The following is a 19,483-nucleotide window of genomic DNA, read 5'->3' as shown; positions in this document are numbered from 1 at the left end:
GTAAAGGGAGGTGAGGGAGGCAGGTCAGGGGATAAAGGGCCACTCCACTGGCTTCCCAGCCTTGGCTGGCCCTCCGGGTAGGCCTGGTATCTTCGGAGGTGACTGTGGGAAGGACCAGGCAGTAGATAGAGATGGCTGGAGCCAAAGAGGAAACAGGAAGCTGTGGTGGAGAGCTTTCTCCCAGTACCCAGGGGAAGAAGTATGGGCCCATTTGTTCCCAGGCAGGACCAGGCTGAATGGAGACTTTTCTGATGCTAATTCTTTCTTCCTCAGATTCTTCCTTCCTTGGGGGAGAGAAGTGGCTATCAGGAGAGACATATATTTAACGTGAGCTGAGAATATTTAATGAGGGCTGAGAATGTTGTGACCCAGGGGAGCCCAGATTCTGGGGGAGGTCCTGACTGGAAACAGGTTGAGAATGCCCTCTCCAATATCATGTGTGATTTCGGGCCATCACTTAGAAACCCATACCTCAAAGAGTGGTAGGGAGGCTCAGGAGATAGCACAAGTAACGTGACTGGCACAGATCCTAGGACAAAGAAAGCACTCCATAAACAACAGCAGCTGCTGTTCTATGATTTATGGAACATGGTACTTATTCTTTGCACCCCAGACCCAGGATCTTCTTCTCAGGTCCTGTTAAGTAAGTACGGATGAACCAAAGTTGGTAGCTAGTGCTGCAAGACATTTTCTTACAGGCCCCGAAAAAGGGGTAGAAATAAGCTCAAGAAAAGGCTCCCCAACCCCAACTCAATGCCCCTGGCCAGGCTATGCTGGACTCTAGAGTGGCTCCAGCCTCCTTCCCCTGGACTGGGACCTTGAACTCCACCCTGGTGCTGCAGGTTCCAAGGTTCACATAGAGGGAAGCAAAGGGGACCACGGGGTCCACAGCCTTTCCCAGATGGGTCCTCTCCACAGGCGTGGGACTTTCCCAGGTCACCGAGCTAGTCAGCAAGAGACAGAACATGCATGAACCAGGACATGCATTCTGGGTGCACAGGGATTCTGCTGCCAGGTGCCACCACAGTCCAGCAGGCACCAAGAAACACAGGCAGCACCCAGGGAGGGGAGGCCTCCGTGTCATGGACTCAGCACATTCTGGTAACACGCCAGGAGGCTGGGAGCGTTTCCCACTTGGAATCAAGCTCAGAAGGATTGAGTGAGCTGCTCCAATCACCCAGCTGGTAGGGGACAAATCAGAATTGGAAATCCAGCAATCTGTTCCATGAGGTCAGGGGTCACGTGTGTCTTGTAGAACATCACAGATCCCCTTTACGTGGCACAGCATCTGGCATAAGGTGAATAAAGAACTGCTTTTTATTTTAAATGATGAATAAACGGCGCCACAGTCCAGAGCATCTCAGAGTCATGAGGATCCCTACAATCCCACAGAGTCTCCATAACGAGTACATCTGTCTGGGTGCAGGGATTCCCACAGATGTGGGTGTGAGGCCAGTTGTGCCCGCTCCCCACCTCACAGTCCCGTTCTCCACACACACTCTTGTCTTCAACCTCCTCTATGCTTATGCTAGTTTAGCAGTTTAATCTCAGAGCCTTTCTGCTACAGATCAGTACAACCAACAGGACCTACTTTTTCCTCCCAATGAGAGGACTGAAGTTGAAGAGTGTATCTCTAACGGGACACTTTCTGTAATAAAGGACCACCCTCTTCCCATCCACCTAAACGAGCTTTTTCATTAAAAAATTCTTTGGCTTGGGGAGACTGGGTGTCTCAGGCATTTAAGTGCCTGACTCTTGATCTTGGCTTAGGTCATGATCTCACAGTTCGTGAGTTCAAGCCCTGCACTGGGCTCTGTGCTGACAGCGTGGAGCCTGCTTGGCTTTCTCTGGCTTTCTCTCTCTCTCTCTCTCTCTCTTTCTCTCTCTCTCTCTCTCTCCCCCTGCCCCTCTCCTTCTCTCTCTCAAAATAAATAAATAAACAGATAAGCTTCAAAAAATTCTTTGGCTTTTTGTATTTTACTGGAGGCCAGAAGGGGGCTTCTTCCTTGTCTCCCTAGAGCACACTGCTCATACGTCCAGCAAGCAAATGTCTTCCTGAGGAACCATGGGAGACAGATTTTGAGTGATGTGACAGAGAAGCCAGGAAGCCACTCTGAGGACAGCACCCTCTGAAAGGCTGTTTTACTTTTTTTTTTTTTTTTTTTTTTTTTACAGAGGGCAGGGGGCACTCTGATGAACCACCCGTGGTTCTAGAGAGGCCCGGCCATGCACTGGCTGTGAGGGCTGGGCAAGCCGATGGGGCAAAGGTGGCTTGAAGGCTCAGCGTGTTGGAATGGTGCCCAGTGCTCCCCCCAAACAGTGGATCTTGCTCTTGTGAACTTCTGTTGACTCAGGGCCAACCGTGCAACTGCAGTCATAGGGACCATGACAGGTTAGTTTCTGGATAGAATCTGATACGGTGGAGACAAAAAGTCAGGGACAGAGTACAAAAACCCTGCAGCTAAAGGCAGTGCTTGGGTGCTCTTTGGGGGAGTGGGAAGCTGTGCAGACCTCTGGGAGCGCCCCTCCCACTCTGCCCTTACCCTGCTGCAGGGATCTGGAGATTAGGAAATGTCCTGGAGAAAAAGCCTCTGATCTTAGCCAAACCGGGCAAAGGGGCCAGCCGGGTAGACCTGGTGTGAAGGTGGACCTGGGATCTGCCCTGGGTGAGTTTCACCCTTCCTTAGGACACAAAGAAAGGTCCTTACAATGGCTTACAGCCCCAGGGAGACGGTGTGAGTGGAAGCAACGTCTACAGTCCTGGTCGCTGTAGAAGACTCCACAAACTCGTACCTCCTCTGTGCTGAGTACAGTGGAGCACAGATCAGGTCCCCGTCCACAAGATGCCTTACGGTGCCTCCCTCCTCCCCAGGCCTGTCTCCTTTCTCCCCTAAAAGCAGGCTGTTCCATCCATGGCTGTACCTCCAGTCTCTGGCACAGAGTAGGGCTCAATAAAATGTTGAAGGAAACGAATGAATGAAAGCACACGTCTGACTGGCTGAGTCAATTCCTCAGTCCAACTTTGGAAACAGAGACTAGAGGTGAGGCTGCGGGTGGTTGCTGTCTTCAAGAGGAAACTGTAAAAATGCCTCTCAGGTCAGGGTGGCGTTTGGCCAGCTGGGTCACACACTGGCTTCCCTTCTGGCTGTGAGAACTTCCTTGTCTCAGGACAGAGCAACTGGTACAATGACTTCACACGGTGGCAGCAGATCCTGGGTTCCTTTGTGCTCCTCTCTACAAACAATTTCACTATCTAGGGGCACCTGGGTGGCTCAGTCTGTTGAGTGTCCGACTTTAGCTCAGGGCATCATCTCGTGGTTCGTGTCGGGCTCTGTGCTGACAGCTCAGAGCCCAGAGCCTGCTTTAGATTCTGTGTCTCCCTCTCTCAAAAATAAATAAACATTAAAAAAAAAAAAGTATTAAAAAAAAAAAGAAACGAAACAATTTCACTGTCTAAAAGCAGGGGCTGTGGGGTGGGGGCCCTTTGTCAGGTACATGGCTGGCAGCTGGGGCCAGGACTGAGCATGTGCTTCATGTGGAGGAACAGAGTTCTCTCCACGAATGGAGGTCACTGCTCTGCAGAATGCTCACTCCCAGCTCACCAGGGGTTGCTGTGGGCCAGGCCCGACGGGGCTGTGGCTGCACGAAGAGCAGACAGCGCGCCTTTCTGGGCTGGAGTATCACTGGCATGGCGATCAGGGGTCCTGGCTGGACCTCTGCTGCAGCACAGAGGAGGAGGAGGAGGAGGAAAGGCAACTCTGGCCACTTCCCTCAAGGTTAGAAGGTGAGCTGCTTCCAGACCCGAGACATATTCCTGAGGACTGAGGTGTTCACCCAGGCTGGCTAACATGTGGCTCTGCAGGCTCAGGAAAGAGAGCCAGGAGTTTCCTAGCAACCTCGCTGCCTGCTAGCCCGTCTCCCAGCTGCAGCAGCAGAAGAAGAAATCCAGCTGTAGGACAAAGGCCGCTGTTGTGTGGTGGCTGAGAGCAAGGACTCAGGGAGACGGCTACCTGGGTCCCCATCCACGTACCCTTGGGCAACTCACCTTAGTGGGCCTCAGCCCTCCTCTGTCAAGTGGAGAAAATAATACTGCCTATTTTATAAGACTGTTGTGAGGACCAAATGAGGAAATCCATACAAAGAATCAGTGGTCTGGCATATAAACAACATACTAACCATTCCCTGATCACTGGGGCCAGGGTCTGCCCTCTACCTCCAAGTTTTGATTACAGAAAAAAAAAAAATGTAGTGATTTTGCAAGTAATTTTTGTTTTATTCTTTGTATTTTTCTCTATTTTCTAATTTTCTACAAGGAACAAATATCACTCTCCCGCTTGGAAAAAAAAAAAAAACAGTTTAAAATTCTCAGAAGACACCATTGATGGGACCCTAGAAGTCAGAACTGGCAGAGTAACTTCCAGAGAAGGTTCCAGAACATGGGTCTGTCCTAATCCAAGACTATCTCAGTATGACTGTGCTTTACAAGTGCCCACAAATCACACTTTCCTAGAAGAGTTCCAGGAACCACAACATGTCAAGTGACAAAGAAGACACTTTTCCTGTCTAGACACTGAAATGCTTATAATTAAATCAAAGACTCAGGAGGCAGGGAGAGGCAACAGATACTCCTTTAAGACAATCTCAAAAATCCGGGCAGGGGCACCTGGGTGGTTTAGTCTGTTGGGTGTCCAGCTCTTGGTTTTGGCTTAGGTCATGATCTCACAGTTTGTGAGATCAAGTCCTGCATCAGGCTCTGCACTGACAGTGGGGCCTGCTTGGGATTCTCTCTGTCTCTGTCTCTCTCTCTCTGTCTCTCTGTCTCTCTTTCTCTCTCTCTCTCCTCCCCCACTCATGCTCTCTCTCCTCTCTTTTAACATAAATAAATATTAAAAGTTTATTTATTTTTGAGAGAGAGACAGAGCACAAGCGGGGGTTGGGGGGCAAAAAGAGAGAAAAAGACAGAATCTGAAGCAGGCTCCAGGCTCTGAGCTGTCGGCACAGAGCTGGACGCGGGGCACGAACCCACGAACCATGAGATCGTGACCTGAGCCAAAGTCGGACAATTAACCAACTGAGCCACCCAGGTGCCCCTAAAATAAATAAATAAACTTAAGAGAAGGGGAGGGGAGGGGAGGGGAGGGGAGGGGAGAGGAGAGGAGAGGAGAGGAGAGGAGAGGAGAGGAGAGGAGAGGAGAGGAGAGGAGAGGAGAGAGGAGAGGAGAGAAAAAAGATCCAGGCAAACACACCTAACATAAAAATAATCTCTAATCTCACCACCCAGGGGTATAACGGCTGGCCTGTTTCTTTGGGTATGAAAGTGGTTTTAAAGCCAACCAAAGTTGCCCTGCCTGTAGTGTCACCATTCATGCTGACTAGGTGGTGGGTGCTCAGTGAAGGGCAGGCTGCTGTGACCCGAGGAGTGAAATGTCTCCACCACGGACAGCCTGAGTCTCTGAGGTGAGACAAGGAAGAGATATAATCTGGAAAAGTCTCCAGTGGCTCTCCCAGGGGGCAAGAGGACTAACGAATTAGGACTCTAAAGTTCTTCTTCTTCAGCATTAACAGAAGAATGCATATAACACAATCCTGACTGTAACAAGGGAGAAGGTACTGGTAAGACACAGTATTCACTACAGAGAGGGTTCAAGGTTAAAGTAAATAAAAAGAAAAGAAAGATAAATGCCTAGCTCTCAGCAGCCAGGCTGCAGATAAGTGTGAAGAGCAGACAGGGTGCTTGACGTCAATGTCTTGGTCATCTTCCCGCTAAGATGTGGGCCAGGCTATTCTTCTGAAAGTAAGGACATTTAGATTTTCTTAGAAGGGTCACTGGCTCGTTCCTGGCATGTCTCCAGAGACCTGCTGGGTCTCTGGCTTGAAGGCTGCTTCTTTAGGAGATGCCTCCAGATCATAAGCAACATAAGGATGGGGATTAGATTTGTTTTGTGCCCCCAACTATCTCCCAGGCTCAGTGCATAGGAGGTAAAGGTGTGTGGAATGACTTATCTTCAGTGACAGGGACTATAGATATTCCTTCTGTTTGCCACTGCCTCCGTGGGTATATAGCTTCCGGTATACAGCAGAGGTCCAATAAATGTTTTGTTTTGTTTTGTTTAAATGACTTACCTGTGTGGGGTCATGGGCTCCTGAACATTGCATCTTCAATTAACCCATGCATCTTAAGACTTCCCTCTTACTCTCCCCAGCCACAGAAAAACCCTATTTGGATCCCAGAACCCCAGGCCCTGGAAAAACAGGCCTGAGCACTAAACTTGCTAAGGCAAACTGTACAATTTCTGAGTTTCCGGCCCAGCCAGTTTCCTGACCAACATGTCACACAAAATCCTTCCCCTGAAAATAGCTCTAAGCCTGCCAGTCTGCAGAGATGGGAACAGGAAATGGAAAATCACCATGTCCTCACTCACAGCACTGCAACATCAGGGCCCCAAGTCCGGATGTATTTGGTGTGGCCCTCAGGTGACAGACCACTTTTTCCAGTCCAGCCCATGCTGTGGGGCCACCACCAAGATGCTACTGATTAGAAGAGGCACCATTGATGTTGCACAGCCTTTGGAGGAAATAATAAACGACTGTCAATATTAAGTGCACACATCAAATGTAAGACGAGTCTTCATTTTCTGAAATGGGAAACCATGGCAGGAAGGGAATGTAGGATTCCTCCTAGCCACTCCCCCGTGAATTACCTCCTGCATGGGGGCAGCCATATTTCCTTGCAGATTTGGGTTTAATCCTGTAAATGAATCTCCTGCTTTACTTTGTCTAAAGTACACCCGTGAAAAAGGCCACCTGGAAAAACGGCCCCCTTTGCATCCACTGCCCACGATTAGTACCCTAGGGGCATTTCGACTATTCCCAGCTTGGGGAGAGCTGGTGTGTTTAACTTCTCCCCCAGCAGGAAGGTACTGCCTTCCTTCATCCCCTCCACCAGGAGGGATTAAGACTGCTTTCAAGTCTGCAACAGGGAGACCCCATCCCACCGCCCCCCTGCCCTGCTCTCAAAGAAACTGCTTCTCAGAAGCAGCAGTTGCTAATCAAAGCAGGGGGAGGAAAGGGGAAGGATGCAGGGGTGACTGAGGGGGGAGTGAAGGTGCTTTACTGGGACAGAGATGGGCCACTCCTAGAATTTCCTGAGGCCCAGAGAGCACAAGCCCTTGGTAGGCAATGGTTTTCACTGGTACCTTCGCTAAGAGATGAGACTATTCATTTCTGGCTTGAGGAGTCTTTTTTTTTTTTGGCTTGAGGAGTCTTAAAAGCAATTGGTCTGGGGAACTCATTTCTCATCTGGGCATCCTGGACAGGGCAAGGCAGCAGGAGGGATGCAAAGGTACTTCCTGCTAGGAGCACAGAAGGAAAGCCATAAGTAGACACTGGTGGGGGGTCGGCATGGGGGAGGGACACTGCTCCTCCACTGATGGTTTCTTGACGTAGAGAAGTGTGGTTCCTAAGGCTCCCACAAATTAAGTTCAATTTAAGAAAAGGGATCTTGTCATTCACGAGGCAATTTAGTGCTTCCTATCAAAATCTTACATGCACACAACGCACACACCTTTGTCCCAAGCATTTCCATCTCTGGGCATTTTTCTCACACTTCCTTGTACAAAGATACAGGGAAAAGGATAGTTGTCATACTGTTGACAGTAGTGAAAAAACCAGATGGCAATCTAAATGGCCACCGACAGTGGAGTAATCAAACAGACGTCAGTGTTTATGATATAGAGAACTCTGCAGTCAAGGAAGAGTAAGGTAAACCCAGACAGACTGACAGGAAAGATGTTCTTGACGTGCTACGAAGAAAGCACTCTTGGTATTAACCCACCTGTGTAAATACACAATTGATTCTGGTTATTTGCAGAAGCTGTGTTCCATAAAGTCACTGGGAAAGGCGGAACTAGTGAACCCAGAACCAGGCTCCTAGGGAAGTACAGAGTTAGGTTCCTGTGAGCCACTGGTCATGTTTTCATCAATCGATCAACACAGAACCTGGTTCTGTGTATTTCTGTTCAATATACTGTTGATTCATTGTCACCGAACCCACAGCCTGCAGCACTGTAACTCACGCCTGAACAAGCCTCATCTAGCACACAGGTTTTTTCTGAACGGCACATCATGGCCTTGCACTCAAGAATGCGAGACAGCACTTCAGCACTATGCTTCTTGGGGGCCGTATTAAGCAGTAAAACCACCAACAAGCAGAAAAATGAGAAAATGTGGCACTAAACACACTGAGAAAAGGACCCTTGTTTTTAAGCACGAGAGCTGAATCAAGAAGGCAGAGCGTTGTCTTTGTTCCTCAGCTGGGAACGTGCACACTGGGTGCCTCTGCACATGTCCACGAATGACCGCCAAAGTTCTGTGAGTATGGATTTTGAGATTACAAATAAATTTTAGTGAGGAGCACCTGGGTGGCTCAGTCGGTTAAGCACCTGACTCTCAACTTCGGCTCAGGTCATGATCTCACGGTTTGTGAGTCTGAGCCCCACTACCCCTCCCCTGCTCTCTCTCTCTCAAAATAAATAAAAAAACCCACAAATTTTAGTCAATTCGCAAGTATGGAATCTCTGAATTATGAGGAATTACAGTAGATCAATTTTGGAAAAAGACATAAAAAAACTACTTCCAGAAGGTATTTTTGGTGGGTGGGATAAGCAGCAGATTTTTTACTTTATTCTGTGAATCTCACTGTCCAAATGAGTATACTATTTCTAATTTTGGGGTCACCTGGGTGGCTCAGTTGGTTGAGCATCCGACTTCAGCTCAGGTCATGTTCTCACAGCTCATGAGTTTTGAGCCCTGAGTTAGGCTCTGTGCTGACAGCCTGGAGTCTGGAACCTGCTTTGGATTCTGTGTCTCCCTCTCTCTACCCCTCCCCTGCTCACACTGTGTGTGTGTGTGTGTGTGTGTGTGTGTGTGTGTGTCTCAAAAATAAAGAAACATTTAAAAAAATTAAAACAAAATTTGCAGTGGGAAGGTGAGCCTTTCTGTAGGTACATGCATCACAGCATGACAGATTCACTGTGAGCTAAAGGATGCTCTGCCCCCACATTTGATGCTTCCCTCTTCTGGGGAGGAGGAGGGCTGAAATGAAGGCTAGCAGAGGACTCAGCCTCACCTACAAAAGCCTGAAAGTCAGAACTTTACCCCAAGAAACAAACCTGTCACGCTTAACTTTTCCCACTTCACATACCAGAAGCAGTCAGTGAGGGGCAGGATGGGGCTCACGATCCAGAAGAGAAAGTACGATGAAATGGGGGAAAGGGAGGGAATCTTGCAATTCTGTTTACTGGGCAGTTTATATGGGTGTAATCTAGGATTCCTTTTACCACCTTGTCAATAAAAATAGATTTATTTTCCCAATTATGAAAACACATAAATATGTTTGGGTCTGGAAGTATACACACCAAACTGTGGCAAAAGGCCTATGGGTTTGGGGAAAACAATTTTTTTTTTCTTTTTTCTTTTAGAGAGAGCGAGAGAGAGTGTGAGCACACACACACAAGTGGGACAGGGGCAGAGAGAGGGAGAGACAGAATCCTAAGCAGGCTCCATGTTTGGCATGGAGCTCGATGCAGGGCTCAATCCCACACCTCTGGGATCATGACCTGAGATGAAATCAAGAGTTGGACACTCAACTGATTAAGCCACCCAGACATCCCGGAAATGAATTTTTATACTACTGTATCTTTTGGATTTTTTAATAATAAAAATGTATCTCATACCTTTTTGATTGTAATAACAACGTCTCACATTTAAGGCCATGCTGCCCTACCAAAAAGGCCACCCTGGTCATGCCTCCTGCCTTTTTGGTTTTCTTCCCCACCCTCTCTCCTTCTCAGGTTGCTTCATGCCCTGGCCAAGCACTCAACACCCAGTCATCTCGGAGCAGCAGTAGCTAGGCAAAAGCAAAACTCTGGGTTTCCTTAAAAAGTTCAACACTGAAGAGCCAATTCTAATCAGCAATTCCACTCTTAGGTTTATGCCTAAAATAACTGAAAATAGGTGTTCAAACAAAACTGGTACTGAATGTTCATAGCAGCACTAATAATAATAGCCAAAAGGTGGAAACAACCCAAATGTCCATCAACAGATAAATGGATAAACAAATTGTGGTATGCCCATACAACAGTGTTATTCAGCCATGATGAGGAATGAAGGACTGATGTGCGCTACAACTTGGATGAACCCTGAAAACATTAAGTGAAAGAAAGAAGACAAAAGATCAAGTACTGTAGGATTCCTTTCACACGAAATGTCCAGAACAGGCAAATCCGTACAGATAGAACACAGATTAATGGCTGCCAGCGGCTGTGAGTGGGAAGGAATGGGAAGTGGCCACTTAATGGATACAAGTGTTCCTTTCAGGGGGGATGAAAATGTTCTGGAACTAGAGAGAGGCAACAGTTGCACAGCAGTGTTAATGGATGTACTAAACGCCATGAAACTGTATGGTTCACAATGGCTAAAATGATAAATTTCATGTTGTGATATGAATTTTACCGCATTTAAAAAACAAACAAAACTCCTGAGCTGTGTGATCATAGGCAAGTTACTCAGCCTCTCTGAGCTTACGGAATGGGCAGATGACAGCACAACCACATAGGCTGGTTGGGAGGATTCCACGAGACATGGGTGTTAAGTGCTTGACACACGGCTGGGTGTGGAGAAAGGGGCTAGTAAGCAATAAAGCTGCGGCCACCAGGATGACAGTTACGGCAAGCCGACAAAGCCCATTCACCTGGAAGTTGTGGGGCCTCCATGCTGCCAAATTATCCTTTTAATTAAACAGCCATAACAACAACAAAAAGAGGGGCTGGGAAGCTGTAAAAGATGAAAGATTAAAGAAGACAGTGGCTCTACTCTATTTACAGGATACTTACATCTAGATTATATTTATGGTAGGATTCTATCCCGTGTAGGTTACGTGAACAGTTAACTCAATCATAGGAAGACCAAGTCCACCATGGAACAACCTATAAGCTCTTGCTTTTCCACCTCCTTCCATGGGTCTGACCCTTGACTTCCACTGGTCTGACCAAGATATGGACCCTTGACTGACCCTTGATTTATGGTGGCAGAGGGGCTGTAGGTAGGTGAGAAGGTTCCATCTGTGCAAAGGCCCTTATCTGGAAACAGCTCTAAAAACTGAAAAACTGACAGGTGGGTGCAAGAAATGTTACTCTTCTTATCTAGGAATTATCTGGTACAGAATTAGCAGAACTCAAAACTTCCTGAGGCAAGGTGACCACCCCCCCCCCCCCTTGTGGCTAATAGTCAGCCTGGGGAGAGGGGAGGGAGCAATGAATAGGATTTCAGGCTGTCATGGAAACTTTTCTTTCCTTGGGCCTCTGAGCATATGGCAGGTGTCCTGAAAAATCCGTTCCTGCTGCCCCAGGCTGGCTGCTGCCCTCAGACATGTGGGTGGGGGTGTCTGCCTCTCTGTCTGAAAGGCCCTCTTCCCTCTGCCATGACGGCGGCAGCACAAAGGAGTCTCCAGTGTGCGCCTCACGTCCCAGCTCCCCAGACAGACGCTGGGGGACAGCCTCCATGGCCTCATGGAAATCTAAGTCCCCTGCCCCCATGGGGCCTCGATGCAGCCCATAGATCACAGACAGCAGCAGGCCAAAGGCCATGGCGCGGACTTCTCCTAGGCCGCCTGAAATGTGATGCCCGTTCTGCCCTCGGCCGACAGGGATATCTTGCAAGCCCTGCATCTCTTCCCAAGACGGAAGAGAGCTACATGTTGTTTTGGGACTTTGAGGTAGCAAGCAGACTGGATTCCCACCCAGCAAGACTGACTTCTCTGTAGAACACAGGAAATCCAGCTGGCCCAAGGTAGAGCAAATCAAATTGGAAGACTGTACACCCAAAGCAGCCAAAGGGATTAGAATAACAGGTGGAAAGTGCCATGGTGGAAAACAATACAGAATATTTAAAACTCTATAGCTGTGCTTCTGGAACTGGGTGATCGTGGCCACAGGGGTTCAGGGCAGCATGCCGAGGACAGAGCCATAGGAGAAAATGGGTACCATCCTCTTGTGGCATCGGTGGGACTCAAGGATTGGAGAGGGGCCGATATAATAAAACAGGATGATAACATATTGTAGAGGGGAATGTAAACTCTGACTGAATTGTAAGAAGAAAATACTAGATGTCAAGGAAATGTCATGATTGTAGCTAGCCACTTTGGGGCACGTCACTCCTTTCCATTAAGGGCACCTTGGAGAGGTGTGAAAGCCCAGCTCGGAAGGAACCTCTAGCTTCATTCATTTCCTTTATTCCACAAATATTTTTGTCCGGTCTTATGATGTACTAGGTTTGTTTCCCTCCCCAAAACTTACTGTTTAGTAGCGGGGGTGGGTGTTAATTAAGAGTGCATGATGCCATGGAAATATGTATTTGCTGAGTGTGTGGGGGAAGGCTTTCTCAAGGATGTGGGGTCTGAGTGACATTTAATTGGGTCCAGACAGGTCGGGTGGGGAAGCTTTCTAGGCAGAGGAGACAGCATGGGCAAAGTTCTGTGACAGGAGGGGGCCTAGCTGGAATTCAGTGCCTGAAGAGGGGAAATGTATGAGGTCAGACAGACAGGACCTTGATAGACAATCCCTATCCTCAGACTGTTGGTAAACCAGGGGGCGATTTTAAGCAGCAGGATGGCATGAGAGAACTGTGTTTTAAGCACATGACCTGAGCAGCATAGTCAGGCGGTAGTCCCTACTGAGGCAGACAGACAGACAGCTATGCTGTGTTTTTTGTTGGGCCTCAATGGAAGATTGAGGCCTGGTGTCCAGGCCTGGTGACAACACAATGGGTCTTGGTTGGCCCCAATCAAGCAGTCACATTTCTACATACCTCTAAGAACAGTGGTTGTTAGGGTTTCCCCTAACATACATTCCCCTAATAGCACATTCAGAGGCCCTATGCCCCTGGTGACACTGCCTTAAGAGTACAGGTTCTGGCACCACGCAGTTCTGGGCTCCAACTGTGTCTGCTATATACTAGCTAGATGACCCAAGGCAAGCTTCTTAATCTCTCTATGTCTCGGTAAGATGGGGGTACTATAAGTATCTGTCTCTCTGTCTCCTTGGGTCATGGTGTGGATGCATTAAAATCAACATGCTAAAATCCTTATCACTTAGCCTAGAACACTACAGACGCTAAAGAAAGTATTGATTATTATGACTATAGTTTGCATTCGGCAAAGGATGGACACAGAAGATGTGCAAAGACCTCAGAAATGTAAAATGACTCAGGAGCACCCAGGCTCTAAGGAGGGGGGCGGGTGGGTGGGAAGCAGCAGTTTCCACATACTTGCAAGCAGGAGGCAGGACACCGCCACGGCATACAGCTGCTTGGAGGTGGTGATGTTGTAGCGGTCCAGGAAGTGGTCCAGCAGGTAGACAGCCAGGTGCCGGGCCGCGGGGCACAGCTGACAGTGGCTGCTCAGCAGGGTCAGGATGTCCACAAAGAACCGGCGGCTCTTCAACAGTGGGGAGTGGGCTCGGAAGGCGGGCAGCTTCAGCTCCTGGAGGACAGGAGGGACAGAAGGGGGGTCAGGGCTGCCTCCTGAGAGCCTCGGATGCCCCAGGAAAGCGAGACACGGGGGCCTGCCTGCTGGCTGGTGAGGGGCAGTGATTCCCTCCAGACCCTTCAAGTCCCAGGATGGCAGCCCCTCTATTCCAGAAACTCCTGGACCATCTCCCATCTGCCCTCAGTGAGCACAGGCTTGTGAAGTGTCAAGGATATGATGACAGAGGCACATGAAGGAGATAATCGGCACCAAAGACATCAGTCATTCCCTGGGGAAAGGATTAGTATTTGAGATATATAAGCCATAAAAGAATATAGGCCTGGAGGTCAGAGACCTGCATCCCAATTCCAGTTGCACTACTCAACCAAGTCATGCTAGCACGGTCACCTGCCTTCACCTTTGCCTCTTCCTCAACAGCTGAGGGGAGGATTAAATAGAAAATGAATGTAAACACCCAGCACACAGTGACCTCTCAGGGACCCCAGCCTAATTGCCTCTCTGGGTGGGATTGTGAGAGATGAATTTTAAAAAATATTTAATATATGGGGCATCTGAGTGGCTCAGTTGGTTAAGCACCTGACTCTTGATCTCAGATCAGGTCATGATCTCACGGCTCGTGAGTTCGAGCCCCACATCGGGCTCTGTGATGGTAGTACAGAGCCTGCTTGGGATTCTCTCCTTCTCTCTCTGCCCCTCCCCTGCACTCTCTCTTTCTTTCTTTAAAAAAAAAAAACCAAAACATTTAAAAAATATTTAATACACAAAAAGCTGTTAAAATAATAGTACAAAGAACTCCTGAAATACCCTTCACCCAGGCTCCTCAGTTTTCATTTTACATTTTCTCTCTCTGCATGCACATACATTTTTTTTCTAAAAGTAAATTCCAAACATATTTCCCTCCACCCAAGGAGGCAACTTTTACTTTGTAATTTGTACACTGCCATGTTATCCAAATTTATTTCTCCAACATAAGCCAGCAAGAGAAATATCAAGCCAACCAAGATTTTTAATGACAGGAAAAATTTTCTTATATATCTACTATATTTGCAATTTAACCAAAGTAGGCCAGATATGATTTATTTAGGAAATGCCGTAGCTATATTTTGTCAAGTAGAGAAACTAAAGAGAAGCAAAATTGAGGGACAGTGGGAAAGGGGGAACTGGCAGAAAAGGAACTGTGAGAGCTTACTAAAGGCAGGTTCCCTGTGGGTGAGATTAAAACAGACTGGAGCCCTTTGTCTGTATCATGCCACTTTCTCAGCCACTTTCTCAGTGTGACTCTACTGAGATAGCAACAGCTCTGGGACAAGAGATATCTGTTCATTCATTCATTCATTCATTCATTTATTCATTCAAAATATATTAATTCATTCATTTAACTCGGTAAGTATTGAGTGCCTTCTATACAACAGACATTATTCTAGGCACTGGGGATATAACCTAGAATAAGATAGACATACATCTAAATGGAAGATTAAAACCATCAAACTCTTACAAAAGGAGCAAATCTTCATCACTTAGGCAATGGTTTCTTTGATGTGACTAGAAGCAACAGAACTAGAAGCAAGATCATCTAAGTTGGACTTCAAAATGTAAAACCTTCATGCTTCAAAAGACAACATCAAGAAAGTGAAAAGACAACCCACAGAACGGGAGAAAATGTTTGGAAATCATGTATCAATAAGAGGCTGTATCCAGAATAAAGAATTCCCACAACTCAACAATAAAAAGACAACGCAGTTCAAAATGGGCAAAGGACTGAATAGATATTTCTGCAAAGAAGACATGGAAATGGCCAATAAGCACATGAAAACATGCACAACACTCAATCATTAGGGAAATGCAAATCAAAAACCACGGTGAGATACCACCTCACACCCATTACAATTGCTACTAGAAAAACAAAATCAGAAAATAAACACGTGTTGGTGAGGATGTGAGGATGTGACAAACTGGAACTCTCATCCACTGGTGGTGGGAAGGTAAAATGGTGCAGCCACTGTGGAGAACACTCTGGCAGTTCTTCAAAACGTGAAGCACAGAGGAAGCACGTGACCCAGCAATTCCAATCCTTGCTGTATGCCCAAGAGAAATGAAAACATGGACACACAAAAACTTGTATAGGAGTGTTTCTAACAGCTTTATTCATAACAAGATAGGGAAACTGAATGGACCCCATGAAAGACTACTTTTTTGTTGCCTCTATTCTTGCTAGGACCTATACCTCCACTCTACACACACTTTATGGTACAGATAATGTATGTCCTCCTTATAAAGGGCATGGAGTTAATGATTTCTTTGGAGTCATTCAGCGCAGCAGATAACATCTAAGGAGTGATGAGGTGGGTCCTCGTGAACCATTTTCCAAGACCACTGACTCAACAAGACCATTGGCTCCAGGGCATAAGTGACTGATGGAGGACACCTAAACACTTCTCTTTGTTGCTGGATGCCTGAGAAGACACATGCATTGACCATAATCCTCAATGAAAACCCCAGACCCCAAGCAAACATGAGACTCACACCTCTTTCCTTTCTGAGTTGCCCACTCTGTCTGTATCTGCTTTACGTCCTCAATAAATGCTGCTCTCACTTCCTCTCGGCTTGTGCTTAATTTCTATCCTGTGAGAAGCCAAAGACCCTCTTGGCTGGTCCTGCGGGATTTCCTCTGCGTCCTCGGACGCAGCCAACCTGCATCACTAACAGTCTCCAAATGGAAACAACCCAAATGTGCATCAACTGATGAATGGAAAAACAAAATGTATCCATACACCACGCAATATTACTTGGCCATAAAAAGGAAAGAATATGAACGACCCTTGAAAACATTATGCTAAGTGAAAAAAAGCTAGTCATAAAAGACCACATATTGTATGATCCCATTTATATGGTATGTCCAGTATAGGCAAATCCATACAAACATAAAGTACGTTAGTAGTTGCTGGGAGTTAGGGATGGGTGGACGTTAATGGGCGGTGGGGGGGGGGTGACTGCTAATGGTTTCTTTTTGGGATCATGAAAACATTCTGAAATTAGATAGTGTTGATGGTTGCACAATGCTTAATATGCTAAAGGCAACTGAATTGTATACTTTCAAAGGGTGAGTTTTATATGAATTATATCTCAATAAAGCCATCTTTTTACCATTCTCATGGAGTTTCTAGACCAGTAAGAGATGGGAACCAAATAATAAGGCAATTACACAATTCCAAACGGTGATCAACACTACAAAGGAGGGGTGCCTGGGTGGCTCAGTTGGTTAAGCATCTGATTCTTTGTTTTTTTGTTTTTTTAATGTTTATTTATTTTTGAGACAGAGAGAGACAGAGCATGAACGGGGGAGGGGCAGAGAGAGAGGGAGACACAGAATCGGAAGCAGGCTCCAGGCTCTGAGCCATCAGCCCAGAGCCCGACGCGGGGCTCGAACTCACAGACTGCGAGATCGTGACCTGAGCTGAAGTTGGACACTTAACCAACTGAGCCACCCAGGCGCCCCTTAAGCATCGGATTCCTGATGTCAGCTCAGGTCTTGATCTCAGGGTCATGAGTTCAAGCCCCTCATTGGGCTCGGTACTGAGTGTGGAGCCTCCTTAAAAAACAAAAACAAAGACGAAACACTACAAAGGAAAACCCTGAGCAGTGAACGCCCCCATCTTCTCAAAGGGAGAAAGGCCTTCCCTGTGAAAGTGAAGCCTGCGTTGAGATTTCATGCTGGGATCTCTCCTCTTCTGGCTTGTTCCCCCACAGAGCTCTGAGCCCAGGACATCTCTCTTGCTAACCCCAGGGCTCTGCTCATGGAAGGTACTCCAAGGTGAATACTCTCTCTTCCTCATGTTTACACATAAACTGGAGTTTGACAAAGTCCTGAAACCCCAGGCTTTACTTAACCTGCAAGGGATCTGAGACCACAAGACTTTTAATGTACCTTTTTCTCAACCTGTCTTTTTTTTTTTTTTTAAAGTAATCTCTACACCCAACATGGGGCTCGAATTCATGACCTCGAGATGAAGAGTTGCAAGCTCCACCAACTGAGCCAGGCGGGCACCCCAGTTTTTTTCATTTAAATCAGAGACAATCTTTTATTGTCAGTTTAACTTTTTTAAAGAAAAGATTTGACTTGTGTATTATTCATCTTCATTGTCTGATGAATTTATGGGCCACTGTAGGATTTCAAACTCCTTGAGGGCAGGGTCTGGGTCTGCTCTGGCTCATCCCTGTTTTCTCAGCACCCTGGGGTGTCCGAACATCATCAGGTACCTAATACTAGCTGTGGAAGGAATAAAGGCAGGGAGGGGGAGAGCTGGGGAGGAAAGAGGAATGAATTGCAGTGGTGAGTGGAGAATGCCCTCAGCCCATCAGTAGGGAGCAGCAGTGGGGGCTTCAAGGAGGAGAGATCCATCCAGCCAGGATTTGGAAGGATGTTTAGGAAGTGACTGTTGAAGATACAGGAAGGGAGGAAGCTCAGCAGGAAAAACTGCATTGGCAAAGCTACACAGGTGTCCCATCCAGGGAATCGGGGCACTTGAACAGCCAGACAGGTAGGGTGTGCCCAGATAAGCAGGTGAGGACGGCGGGCAGTCCCACCTTGTGTGCCCTGCTAAGACATCTAGCCTGCTCTGCGGGCAACAGAGAGCCCCTGAAGGGCTTAGAGCAGGGCATAAACAATGGTAGGGTGGCTACGCATGAAGATCTCTCAGCCAGGCTCCTCCAGGGCTATGTCCAGACACCTGGTAGCAGCAGCCAATGCGGGGCTGCAGCTGCAAAAGCAGCCTCCTCCTCCACCCTCCGGCAGCCCCCACAAGCCTGCAGGCTACTTGGGTATTTCCTCTAAACAGCCGGCTCTGAGGCTCTTGACAAGACGCAACCACAGTCACAGATCCTTGGTGTTCCGTAGGCAGCAGCTGCCGGAAATGAGACAAGTGACCTTTGGCCCAGACTGCACTGCCCCCATCAAGGCAGTTCAGAGTCCCAAAACACAACAGGTCAGATATGCAGAGTCCTGACTTCCCTGCCTGCTCAATTCGGCCAAGCTTAACTCCTTCTGCACTTTCTCCTGTGTCAACTGGGAGAAGAGAGCTCCCTCTGTATACTTTCCTGAGGAAAGGGTCCGCTGGCGTGAGCAGATTCCCAAAGGAAGTCATCCATGCATAAAACAGAAAGTTATGAAGACGGCACCTGGGTGGCTCATTGGGAGGGTTGAGCTTTCGACTTTGGCTCAGGTCATGATCTCGCAGCTCGTGAGTTCGAGCCCTGCATTGGGCTCTGTGCTGACAGCTCAGAGCCTGGAGCCTGCTCAGATTCTGTGTCTCCCTCTCTCTCTCTGCCCCTCCCCCACTCACGCTCTGTCACTGTCTCTCGAAAATGAATAAACGTTAAAAAAAGATTAAAAAAAAAAAGAAAAAGTTATGTTCCTTTGGAACAGGCAACAGTACGGGTCAAGAAGGATTTGGCAAATAGGGGTTCCCAGAAGTGGCCGAGTGTCAAAAGTGGGCAGGATTCTGAAAGTAGAACAGTCATCTGCGATGCTCTTCACCCCCATTTCTGCTCATTCCTCAGATATTGGTTTAAATGTCCCTTCCTAAGTTTTCTCTGACTCCTCATCATTCAAAATCAAGCCCCCTTTGTTCTCTTAGCATGCTATTCTTCACGGCCAAGTATGTACTTATTTACATGTGTCTTCCTGCTAAACTCTAGCTCCGGAGGGTGGAGGTCAAGTCCACTTTGCCTATACCATTTGCCCAGTGCCCAGAGGGAGGTGCTCAAAAACTATCTGCAGGAGTAAAAAGGAATGGATAGTCATGAAAAGGCAAGGAGGAGGGGCACCGGGGTGGCTCGACTGGTTAAGTTAAGTGTCTGACTCCAGCTCAGGTCATGATCTCATCGGTTCCTGAGTTTGAGCCCCACATTGGACTCTGTGGAGCCTGCCTGGGATTCTCGCTC

At 47.5% G+C, this 19,483-nt stretch overlaps 1 protein-coding gene across 9 annotated transcripts in view; it reads right to left on the bottom strand.

Moving 5' to 3' along the window:
• The window catches only part of CCNJL (cyclin J like), a 112,118-nt gene that overhangs the window by 68,855 nt on the left and 23,780 nt on the right, over window positions 1-19,483 (bottom strand). For all 9 annotated transcript variants that reach the window (XR_007461416.1, XR_007461417.1, XR_007461420.1 and 6 more), the window contains one exon: window positions 13,324-13,537. Coding sequence is in view for 2 of the 9 variants with exons in the window: in XM_049647862.1 (XP_049503819.1) it covers window positions 13,324-13,537 (214 nt within the window). In the remaining 7 variants the exon portion in view is untranslated. The remainder of the gene's footprint in view (window positions 1-13,323; window positions 13,538-19,483) is intronic.

Source organism: Panthera uncia (assembly GCF_023721935.1).
Source record: "Panthera uncia isolate 11264 chromosome A1 unlocalized genomic scaffold, Puncia_PCG_1.0 HiC_scaffold_17, whole genome shotgun sequence".
Lineage (NCBI taxonomy): Eukaryota > Metazoa > Chordata > Mammalia > Carnivora > Felidae > Panthera > Panthera uncia.
Note: the sequence above shows the minus strand (reverse complement) of the source record. Positions and strands in the feature narration are given on the sequence as shown.